General features: G+C 41.9%; 1 protein-coding gene across 5 annotated transcripts in view; it reads left to right on the top strand.

Moving 5' to 3' along the window:
* NALCN (sodium leak channel, non-selective) overlaps positions 1–12633 on the top strand; it is a 191095-nt gene that overhangs the window by 32840 nt on the left and 145622 nt on the right. For all 5 annotated transcript variants that reach the window (XM_077927683.1, XM_028728202.2, XM_028728204.2 and 2 more), the window contains 4 exons: positions 224–307; positions 1526–1665; positions 3008–3136; positions 7484–7638. In XM_077927683.1, coding sequence (XP_077783809.1) covers positions 224–307; positions 1526–1665; positions 3008–3136; positions 7484–7638 — 508 coding nt within the window. The remainder of the gene's footprint in view (positions 1–223; positions 308–1525; positions 1666–3007; positions 3137–7483; positions 7639–12633) is intronic.

Below are 12633 nucleotides of genomic sequence, written 5' to 3' on the forward strand. Positions count from 1 at the left end.
TGAGAAGACCGAAAGGAGATCCTTCAAAGGCTGCTAATCTTGCAGCTTTCTCTATTGGATAGAATCAGCAACTATTGACATAGAATTTCAGATGCTAGGATGTTGCTTTTGCTTCACTGTGTTAGAAATATTCTGTTTTAAAAAACGTGAAATAACAGAAATAATTTAAAAACATGAACTAACACAACTCGAATAATTCCATTTACATTTTTCTTCTTCTTAGGGGGATACTTCCTATGTGAAGGACCGCTGGTGTGTGTTTGATGGATTCATGGTATTTTGTCTTTGGGTGTCATTAGTTTTACAGGTAAATTATGTTGCATTACAATAAGTGCAGAAATACAGCCTTTATCTCTGGCCAAGCCCTCACCTCAGCTTAAGTGAAAAAATAAGAACACTCTTGAGGGCCACACTTCTTCTGGTAACAACCAAGACTTCTGCAGTAGAGTTGGTCCCCTAGACCAAAGAGGAAGATTATCTTCAGGTCCAGTGTTTGGGGCAGTGGTCTTTGTGCAGCAAAGCAGTGCTCTCCACGCCAGACCCCATGGTTACCTCCATAATAATCAGCTGAGTACAAAATGAAAATAATAGCTTGCATCCTAAAGTAAGTTAATAGAAAGACACTCACAGAAGGAAGACTTCCTTTCCTTTTACCTACTGCAGCTATCCATGTCCCTTGAAAAACCTCTCCAGCATATCAGAGGTGCCTTGTCGACAGCCATAGGCCTGGGTAAAGAGGAATGTTTTTGCCTGGTGCCTAAAGACATGTAGTGATGGCACCTGGTGAGTCTCCCTGGGGAGAACATTCCACAACCAGGGAGCCACCACAGGGGAAAAAATCATTGAAAAGAATTCATACAGTACTCAAATGCTTACATCAGGAGTGGTCACATACTTTATTACAAACTTTGATAAATCAATGGATTGCAATTTTTAAATTGGCTGGGGAAACCCAGCCAGATGGGCAGGGTATAAATTATAAATTATTATTAAATATTCTAAGGGCACAATCTCTCCTGCTTCTGCTCAATAGATCCTTCCCCTTACTTGGCTTGTATGAAGTGCTGCATACTAGATATGGCTAGAATAGGAAGCCTGAACACTTCCTGTTTTCTCCACCCAGTTCTCTCTCTCCAACCCAGACCTGATCTGGAAGAGGTCCTATAGGAATCCCACCAGAGGCTTTGTGTTCTCTGCTTGAGTGTTTCAGCTTAATATGCATTTTTTCTTTGCCCCTGGTAGATTAATTCAATCCTCCCTCCCTTTTAGTTTCACCTTCATGAATGAGATAATTGACATTTGGTGTTCCGGGATAAGTCACTTGAATTATAAAATCAGTTGCCGAAAGGGTCTTGTTTCAGACCAGTGTTAAACTGGGAACAAGCGCTGAAAGGAGATTGCCATTGAAAATACATTGCCCTGGAAATATTTATGCAAAACAATGCAAACTTTAGAAAACAGCACAAAGAACAGTAGTATGCCCAGGAAAAAAATCAGAAGGAAAAAGACGTTCTTTTGTTCCTAGGTGTTTGAAATAGCTGATATAGTTGATCAAATGTCACCTTGGGGCATGTTGAGGATCCCACGGCCGCTTATTATGATTCGAGCATTCCGGATCTATTTCCGCTTTGAGTTGCCAAGAACCAGGATAACCAACATTTTAAAGTAAGTTGTTTGCTAAATCTAGACACAACGGTATATGAATACTTGGGATGGGGAGGCAGTGGCTTTGTGTTGTTTGGGATTATTTTAAACATGCAATCATATGCTTCTTAATTTCTGTAAGATATATAATACAAACTGAGAATTTTTTGGGAAATGTCACAGGATTGCTTAAGAAATTCCAGCCCCTTTATTCGATAAAAATTACATATATAAACCAGAAGTTCCAGCCCCATCTTTCTGTCTTCCAATTTTTTAAACATTTTTAAATATTTCATAAAGTTTGATAAATATTTAATCCAATTTCTCCCATCAGTTCTGGGCTGCTATGAATGTTGGGATAATGAATGCCCTGTATTAGAAGTTAGCCCAAGCTTCTATTTGAAGCTTTGACCTCTTCACAGACCCTTTGACCTCTTCACAGACCACAATTTTCAGGTGAACGCTTGAGGTTGAATTTGGCATCCATCTGTCTCGGGAGACAGCGGAGGGGGGCACCACTTAAGATTTAATTGTACCATACCGTTGTATGGGGTATACTCATCAAAGAACCCTGAAAATTTGGGGTTGCTGTAGGCCTAACTACACATGAAGTAGAAGTTCCACAAGACATGTTGGATGAGGGGCAGGGGATCTGTTTTTACCTGAAAAACAGGTGCTTGGGGGAGGGATGTTGAACACTCTCTGCACTCACTGCTAACCTCTCTTCAGCCAGAGCCAGCTGTACCATTTGATAATGGGATAGCCACCTCAGAGCAGCAGCTGCTGAGGGGCGGGTAGTGGTTATGAGGTGTTGGAGGATAAAGTGATGAGTGCCATTATGCCCTGTCTTGCACCCCTTTAGCAACCTTAGGTGCTGTGGTTGATGATACCCTATCATCAGTGTTGGAGACAGATTGGGTTGTCCTTACAGGTATATATATTATTGGGACGTGTGTATGTGTGCCATCTTGTCCTTGACTTGGACGAGTTCTGCTTTCAGCCTAGATAAGCATGGAGAGGAGAAAGAGAAGGTACAGAGAAGTAAGAAACCAGTGAGGGAAGAGGTCTGCAATTCCTTACACGGACACTCTTATTTGCTATTAAAAAAATCGGACATGCATCCCTCCTTTCTATGCAATTCTCAAGACATTCCTTGCCATTTTTCAGATTATTCCACCACCTCCCAACCCAGTTTATCTTCCCTTTAAGACTGCTTGCTTCCTTTAATCTAGCCATGCATATCCCCTGTGCCACAAAGCTATTCTCCACTCATCTACCACATATGGATGGGATATTGCACTACTGGCATTGAACTTGTGCAGGTTACTTGCATGTAATGCATATCACTTTCCTTTTTTGTTAGGCGCTCAGGTGAACAAATTTGGAGTGTTTCAATATTCCTTCTGTTCTTTCTGCTTCTGTATGGAATTTTGGGTGTTCAGATGTTCGGACCTTTCACGTATCATTGTGTAACAAATGATACAAAGCCAGGGTAAGTCTAAATGATTATTTTTTTAAAACTTCGTATCAGTGACCTTCTGTCTGAAGCTGAACTAGAAACAGAGAAATCGCAAGGAAAGAGTTCCTCTAGCAAGACACTGAACTGCAAACAAATTCTGCTAAAAATAGGATCCGGCTTGGAATTTGGGGTTCCTGTGACTCAATTTGCACACTACACTCAGTCAAACCATGGCTTGGTTAGTATGAGTGAGCCAACCTCCTCGTTCCCAGGACAATGAACACAACCTTGCTCACTAAATCTTGGTTACAGCTCATGATTTGATTGTAGTGAGACAAACCACGAGCCCTGGTGCAGAAATGTTATTGCTATTTATTGTTTGTAAGCCGCTTTGGGATTCATTTGAATGAAAAGCATCATAGAAAGGCAATCAATCAATCAATCAATCAATCAATAACACTAAGTCAAACCATAGCTTAGCTCTGGGTAGTGCAGCAGCAGCAGCAGCAGCAGCAGCAGCAGCAAAACCATGGGAAGAGCACAACCACTGTGATCTTTGCTCTGGGAACACAGACCAATACAAGCCCCTCCCCAGTTCAGTTAATGTAATTACATCTTCATGCTTGAAATGCTGGTGGTTTTATTTGTGCAGCCCACTCTATTGCTTTTCTTTTATTTTTTTGAGTTATAAATTTTGTTGTATTTGTTACAGAGTATTAGCTTGCTCTGCGAAGCCAAACACAGCCTGCCCACCATGATTTGTGGCCTACACTTGTTAGGCGACTCCTTGTTTTGCAGGAGGAGCCGGGTGGGTTGGAGTAGGAGTTTATCAACACTTTCCCTTGTAGCTTGCTGTAAGGTTTGTTGAGAAACAAGGGTGTGGAGGCCTGGCCGGTAGACAAACGGCCTTTACTTCAGCTTTTGGCAAGTATATTCTCTTGTTCTAAGTATCCTTTTGGGTGCAGGCTCTCTTCACTGTGACCTAAAAGTGACTGCGCTGAGATAAGGCCATACCAGCAACAACTGCTGGACATATGAAAAAGGGAAAGTGCTCTGTTCCTCCCCCAGCTTGAAAGCAAGAACATTTTGATTTTAAAACAAACATAAATCGGCTCTGTGAAAATCTGAATCTTTATGTCAGTAAGATAGAAGAGTCGAACCCAACTGTTCAGCTGCTAACAAGATTTATTTTTTTCTATTAAAAAAAAAACACACCAAACCAACATTGAGTGCTGCATTTTCTAGTTGTTTCTGCTTGTCCTAATTTTCACTGCCAGGTCCCCTCCCCTTTCCCTTGAGAGGATTCTGAATCTCTTTCTTGCTAAGCATTCTTCACACTCATTATCCTGTTGTTATAATTACTTATCTAACTCCATTTCTTCTGAGGCAGATACTATTTCGCCCTGTGTTATACTGGCCTCCACCATCCCCCACAACTATTTTGTTGTTTAGTAGGCTTCCTTGCTGCAAAATAAAAAAACCCTGTCTCTTCTTCATATTTATGTAATGGGGGGAAAACCATTTCGTAGATTCTGCCCTTGGTGGTTTTGGATCTAGGGGGGAAGGTCTAAATCCCAACTTGTTTGGAAGTAGCCCCCCTACACCCAAAACCGCCAGGGGCAGAATTTCCTAAAGTGAAATTCAGACAATATATATATATAAATAAAAATGGTTTTCCTGGGGTTTACTTCCTGATTAGTGTACCTAAGACTACAACCATAGGTGCAGTACGGTGATTAAAACAAAACAAAAAATCCATGATGCTGGTTACTAGGACATTCGTTCCCACATTTCTCCAAGGTGCTCAGGGAAACATACAATGCCTCCCCTCCTCTATTGCATTTGCACTGCATTGTATATGTATTTGTAAGGTAGTGAATGGCTCAAGGTCACCATAAGAAGTTCATTGCCAAGTGGGAATTGAAACTGGGTGTCTTCAATATTAGTCCAGCACTCTATCCCCTGCACTGCACCGATTCTCTTACATGCAAAGCAGGATATGTTCCTGTGTCCTTAACAGTTAGGAACCTAGGAAACTGCCTGAAATCAAACCAGGCCATTGGTCCATCTAGCCCAGGGAGCAGTCTTTCCCAGCCCTACCTGGCCCTGCCAAGGATTGAACCAGAGACCATTTGCCACTGAGCTGGTTGGTTAGAGTGTAGTGCTGATAACGCCAAGGTTGCAGGTTCAGTCCCCATATGGGATAGCTGCACATTCTTGCATTACTAGGGGTTCAACTCTACAATTCTATGATTCTTCTACTGCCCTTCCCCCTATAATAGTTTATGAGAAGAAACGTAACCAGGTACAGCATCAAATTTCCTCTTTTGCGCTGAAGCCTCGTTGTCTGTATAAGTAGGTACTGTACTACGTGGCCTTGGGTGGGTCATCATTGCTTTCAGACTCCCTTAAACAGGGTTACTGTGATGCTAAAACAGTGGTTCTCAAACTTCTTCCTCTGGGCCACGCTGAATGTTTCTTAATGTTAAGTACGCTGGAAAGCAAAAAGAAACTACTCCTAGCTGTGCTCAACAACTCTGGTCAATCCAATGCGTAGACCACTGCCAGTTTTTTTATAGTGGTAGTAGATCGCAGTCTCTTGGAATTTGGACAGCCCTGATTTATAACATACCGCACAGCTGTGGGACATTCATAAAATATAAAACAATGCAGATGCATAGGACATGAATCATTCCCAAAATATAATTATAAACGAGCCTCTTACCTATGCACCTTAAGTATGTATGCAAACTCAATGAGAGGTGTGAACTTTGTTTTGCCGGGTAATCTCGTTTATATTAGAAGCCTTTCTCTTTGTCAGAGTTGAAAATCCCCATTCACAACAATATGTCGTGGATAACTAAAGAAAATAGCTAATCCTTTTGAAGAAAGGCATAAATACGTTTTCAGGTTGTATGTATTTTGTATTTTGATACTATGTACTATACTACACTAAACTTGTCCTCGAATCTTCCCACTACACTTGCCATCCTCTCTTGCCACACCAATGTGGCATGCCACACCTTTTGAGAACCACTGTGCTAAAATGTTCCTGCTCCTCCTTTGGAAGGAGAGGAACATATGAAAGCAGCAAAAGAAATAGGATTGTCCCAGCCCAGTATTACTTGTCTCTTCTTGTTTTTTGTTTCAGTACTACTACTGCCTGAATAGCTGACTCATGTTAATAGCTTTACTTCCTCCCATTCTCCTTCAGCGTATTGCCCTACATTAAATCTCAATTTGCTGAGGGATAACTTCTTCTGATCATTCCAGAGCTTCTCTCTATTCTCTTGAGCCATTGCTCCTTTCAGAGGATGGTGATGTGTGAATTTGATAACGCAGAGTGCACATTGTTCCCAGGTTCTTAATGAAAACAGAGAGCCTAGCTCCCAGAGCTAATTCCTCAGAGAATGGGATCAGACTGCTCCTCACTTGGGAGCTGTACAGCTCACCATTATTTCTCGTTTATAACCTGTCAGCTAATCTTTATGCTTGCTGTGATATTTCTGTGTGGGCCAGTGATGTGCATATTTAAGAAAATGAAGGCCAGAATACAAGGATGGTATTGAAGAGGGAGGATCCAGCATCAGATTACCATAATAAACTCACTGCGATCTACCCCACATCAACTAGATACAACAGAGTTCTGCCAGGCAGCTAAAATATAAAGTTATCAGAACTCCAGGAGCATAGGCAGCTGGATCTTAGCTGATGAATACATTCTGCACTCCTTTGTATCAGGGACCATCTTGTTGTGTAACGTGGGGTCACTTCCACGTATTTTATCTTCAAAACGCAAATATCTGCACTTTCAAAATCTGAATTTCAGGGTTTACAAAGAATTTCAGCACCTGGGAAATTATCTTTGTTCATATGAAGTATCGTACTAGACTTGTACAAGATGTTATAAAGGACAGATACCAATTTCTTATGAAGAAAAACCAAGTGTTTATTTAAGACATTGTTTTCCAACGTGTTTTGTCAGTATCCTTATGCAAAATTTTGTACTTGTTAGATAAATTGCTTAGTATCTTCTTTTGCTTTTGTGAGGTTGTGGGGGAGGCAGAGGGCGTTGGGGTTCTGCCAGATACCGAAACATGTTACAGGGGTTCCTGGAAACACTGATTTGGAATATCTTAACACAAGAGCCTCTGACTGCAGTGACTCCAGCGACCATCTTGACAAATCCTTTCGGAGATGCTCTTTCCCACATTGCACTAGCAGACAGATGTCCCCCACAGCCAGATATTAATTCTCCATTCTAAGACAGTGCTGTTGCATTTATTTTTTTACCACAACATTAAATTTATTTGGGGGGAACTGTTTCCACTGCTGGTGTTTCTCAGGTTGCACTAACTCATTCTCTTTTTATGTCAACAGAAACATAACCTGGAATAATCTAGCAATTCCGGATACACACTGTTCGAAACCATCTGAAGAAGGTTACCAGTGCCCCCCAGGATTTGAATGCTTGGACCTTGAAGAACTAGGGTTAAGCAGGCAAGAGCTGGGCTACAGTGGCTTTAATGAGATAGGTCTGTTTATCTGATTAAAATCTATTATCAAAGCCTATTTTTAGATTCTTGTAAATCATCCAGGAGGAACTTGCAGTAGACAGTTTGTGAATGTGTAGGGCGAAGGGCTGTTGATGTGGTGACTGTCCTTGTCTTTGATAGATCTTTTGCACTCTTCCTCCAGTTGGAGATTGCTTTAGGAGCATTGTCTCTGCAATCCATCTAATGCTATTCATGTCCTGATATGCTAAGGGTGACACCCTCTGTGACCTCAGTCACATGCAGTTTTCTCTGACAAAGTGCAGCAATTTGTTCAAGTCTGGAAGGGGGCTGGCTTCTTAACATTTTCTCCTCTAGCCCCTTTCTACCAAAGGCACTCCTATCCTCCCAGCTGCTTCCTTGCCCTGAAGGTAGGAAAGATACAGCACTGTAGCTTGGGGATGTCATGTTATGGTTTGGCCCTTTAATTAAAAAGATTTGACTTGCTTGTGTTACTTTTGCAAGCATGAATGTTCAGCAGTGAAAAGATGGTACGAGAAATTACCCTGAAAGCACACGTAAGCACAAATTCATGTGCATAAACAAAAGTCCATATGGTTAGAACATTCACATGCAGGTGTCAGTAGGTTGATGGGGAAACACACAGTGTTAAAAAGACTCACCTGCCCCTCTCGTGGCACTTCTGGAGTGTTACTCTTTCATGCAAATTTTTCATACATTCAGGTAGATGCTGGTAGGTGCCTTTTGTGCAGTAGGGTTGCACCTTCATAACCAAAGGCAAAGGAAGCAGGTACGCTGCAAAACAATAATAATATGACTACAGTGGAACCTCGGCTTGCGGACGTAATCCGTGACGGAGGCACGTCCACAACCCGCAGCGTTCATAACCTGCAGCGCTGCGTCTGCACACATGCGTGTTGCAATTTGGTCTTATGCGCAAAGTGCGATTTAGCACTTCTGCACATGCGTGAAGCACGATTTAGTGCTTCTGTGCATGTGCGAGTGGCGAAACCTGGAAGTTACCCTTTCTGGTCCTTCCGGGTTTCCCGCAGTCTGCAACCTGAAAACGCGTAACCCGAAGCGTTTGTAACCCGAGGTTACCACTGTATAGCAAAACAGGATGCAGCGAATCTTTTTAAAAAACCAGACACTGCGCTAAAAAAAAGTGACAGAAAACTACCATGGGAAATGCGGCATAACAACCATTTGACAGTGACATTGTATAACCTCAGCAATTTTTTGAGAACAAATCGAGATGATTGCTCAGTATACACATGTGTGTGGTTTGGATAATCAGACTTGGGGTATGTAAAGTTCTTCCTTTTTTTGCTTTGGTTTTTGATCTGAGCTCCTTTTCCCTTTGAAAAGTCTTGCGTTTTGTACAGAGAGTCTCTTTAATAAATGAATAACTGACATGTGACAGGTGCCCTAATATTTCAGATCGTACTTCATTTCATCTCCCTTCCCTTCTCTGCCCTTTGGTGTATTATTATCGAGTCTAGTTTAGCTCAGTAGTTTTGATGCCTGCGTGCATTATGGAGCTAACTTCTCAGAAAGATGCCCTCGTACGTTAAGTATGTGACTGCATTTGCATAGATTTCAGAGTTTTCAGCAGGTGATTCAAAGACCAGTAGATTACAGAGGACATGAAAAGCAACTCAGACAGGAAATAAAAAGGATAGGTCAGGTGAGCATGACCATGTGATTACATTTTCAATGTAGCTACATGCTGGTTCGAATATAGCGCTAAGTGAAACTTTAGCTTTGGAGAGAGCCAGTGTGGTGTAGTGGTTAAGAGCGGTAGACTCGTAATCTGGTGAACCGGGTTCGCGTCTCCGCTCCTCCACATGCAGCTGCTGGGTGACCTTGGGCCAGTCACACTTCTCTGAAGTCTCTCAGCCCCACTCACCTCACAGAGTGTTTGTTGTGGGGGAGGAAGGGAAAGGAGAATGTTAGCCGCTTTGAGACTCCTTCGGGTAGTGATAAAGCGGGATATCAAATCCAAACTCCTCTTCTTCTTCTTCTTCTTCTTCTTCTTCTTCTTCTTCTTCTTCTTCTTCTATCTTTGCATGAATGGAGAAACATGCTGCTGCATGTTTAGAAAATCATGGCAGCTTTGCTCCTCCTCTGCTCTTGTTTTACTACTAGGAGCCTAACCATATTTTGGCATCACATGGGAACTTGGGCTCATGACTTTACTCACTCCAACCAAACGACCAAGCTGTGATCAAGAATATTCTCAGTTTACCATGTATGGTTTGTTTGGGAGAAACAAAGCCTGAGCCTGGGTTTGCACCTAACACTAAGCCATGCTTTGGCAGAGTAACAGGAGCAGGGAGGAGTGAAATGGCCACAACTGTCCACCAGGACATGTTCTCATTTACACTTAGCCGTGGTTTGGCTTAGCATTGTGGGCAGATGAAGTATGTACAACTGCAGAGCTGGGTTTAGTTAATACAAGTAATCACAGTCCAGTGGACTATATTCATTAATACAGTATTCTTTGCTGATTTCTTTTGAAAGCCTGTTTTCCTCAGATATATCACAGAACATAATTCAGCATATGTAGATTTGGCAGAATTGTGGGATTGTTAAAGTAGCTTTCCTCCCTAAAGGTTTACTGACAAAGGCACTCAGAGTGTTTGGCGTTAGATTCTGAAGAACGTTGTTTTTTCCCTTTACAGATGTACACATCTGTACATTCATATGAGCTGCAGTGTGTCTTCCCTGACTGCAAGGCCTTAAGGTGTTAGAGGTTGAAGTGTTCCCACCAAGTGCTATTTAAATTTATTATTTGCTCATAATATCTGACGATGCTTTTCTGACAACATTTTGTGTGAGAGGGGGGAAAGGGTTGAAAAATAAGTATTTTATCTACAGTGGTGCCTCGCAAGACGAAATTAATTCGTTCCGCGAGTTTTGTTGTCTTGCGATTTTTTTCGTCTTGCGAAGCACGGTGTCGGGAAAGTTTTGGAAAAGCTTAAAAAATCACCAAAGTCTTTAAAAACCTCAAAAAAGGCTACCACACCGCGTTCTATGAGTTGCTCCTCGAAGTCAAGTCGCAACTGTATTAACGGTGTTAAGAAAAAGGAAACAAACTTGCAAGACGTTTCCGTCTTGTGAAGCAAGCCCATAGGGAAAATCATCTTGCGAAGCAGCTCAAAAAACAAAAAACCCTTTCGTCTAGCGAGTTTTTTGTCTTACAAGGCATTCGTCTTGCAAGGTACCACTGTAATTTCATGAGAGACAAATTATTCATGTTCTTTTACATCAAATTGTACTAGGGATCAATAGTACCCCAGCCAGATAGTGGGGTATAAATGACAACAACAAGAAGTACTACTACTACTGCTGCTACTATTATTATTACCCCACAGGTTTATAATATTCCTTTATAAACCAGAATTTTCAAAACATTTTTTGTGACCTTACAGAACTATCCTCTCCCACCCCTGCCCCTTCGTAGCTATCATTTTGTGCAAAGTGTACCAGTTCAGCTTTTGGGGTCACTCTGTTTGCAAGCAGCCTGCACCCTCAACCTTGGCCGGTGGCCAGATTTCAAAGTGAAAAAGGACTTTTGTATTTTCCTCCGTTCATAGAAAGATATTTGCAAAATCAATCAATCAAACCTTTATTGCATTAGCATACAGCCATAGCAGGATAAGACAAAAATGCTAGAGACAAGCAACCAAACAAAATTCAAAGCGATATTACTGGCGTTATGACATTTAAATTACCCTAAGACAATAATGTAAAGATTTAGTTGCCAGCGCCGGGAATCTAAAATGCGGATGTATATAAAGCATATAATGGCCCAAAATAGGCTCGGCACATTAGGTTAAAAAGGTAATAAAAAGAATTAAAACAGGTCCAGGTCTAGGACACACTACCCAGTCAGAGTAGCCCTGAGTTTCAAAGCCTGCACTATAAAGATTGCCACCCCACGTGAAATTTGGGGATTTGCGTCCACAAGAAGCGATTTCAAACAGTCTTCCTTAGATGTGATGGTGGACGGGATCAAGAGGAGGAGCTTAGTTCTTATTAGCTCATAAATAGGGCAGTAGAAAAAGAAATGTATGAAGTCCTCTACTTCATTCATTGTGCATGGACATAGACGCTGAGTAATAGGGGTCTTAGAGTAAATCCCCTGCAAGAAGGCCGTGGGTATAGAATGGAAACGGGCCATGGTAAACGCTCTTCTCAAACCTTACAGAACTATCCTCTCCCACCCCTGCCCCTTCGTAGCTATCATTTTGTGCAAAGCGTACCAGTTCAGCTTTTGGGGTCACTCTGTTTGCAAGCAGCCTGCACCCTCAACCTTGGCCGGTGGCCAGATTTCAAAGTAAAAAAGGACTTTTGTATTTTCCTCTGTTCATAGAAAGATATTTGCAAAATGTGCTGCTATGCCCTCAACACTTCTGGGGCATAGTGTCACTGGCCTTCAAAAGATTCTGATCTGATGATCCTCTTCAGCACTGAAGAGGAAGACAAGCTCACCCGCTTTGCAACTTGTGTGTGATATGTTTACTAAGCCCTTTTCATAATGCTTCGTGCTACGAAAAAGAAAATGTTACAACTGATGGCCGATTACAGCCATTCATAGGAAGATGTCCAACTAGGCAGTATGCACCTCAAAGTATGGCATAACATTTCGGCTGTGTAAAGATTCCAAAGCATGCTTATGATACAAACTCAAATGAGAGGGAAGGAAGGGGATGCCCCAGGAGCTCTATATCTCGGCCAGACGCTACTTGAGAAATCAGTGGCACATTTATTGGGTTTCAGGTGGAATTTTAACCCGAGTGGGGAATGTTTCTTGGTCAGAGGGCTGCATCCCTTATTGGCATACTCTTGGGATCCCTTCCAACTCTACAATTCTATGATTCTAAGGATAGGAAGAGGAAACTCTGTTGCGCAAGTGGAATGGCACCATGGGATACAACCCTTGTTTCCTGACCACTGAATCAGATTCACCAACTTTAAATATTCCTGAGTCTGTTGCAGTAAAGATAAAGG

This window comes from Podarcis muralis, chromosome 4 (assembly GCF_964188315.1).
Source record: "Podarcis muralis chromosome 4, rPodMur119.hap1.1, whole genome shotgun sequence".
Lineage (NCBI taxonomy): Eukaryota > Metazoa > Chordata > Lepidosauria > Squamata > Lacertidae > Podarcis > Podarcis muralis.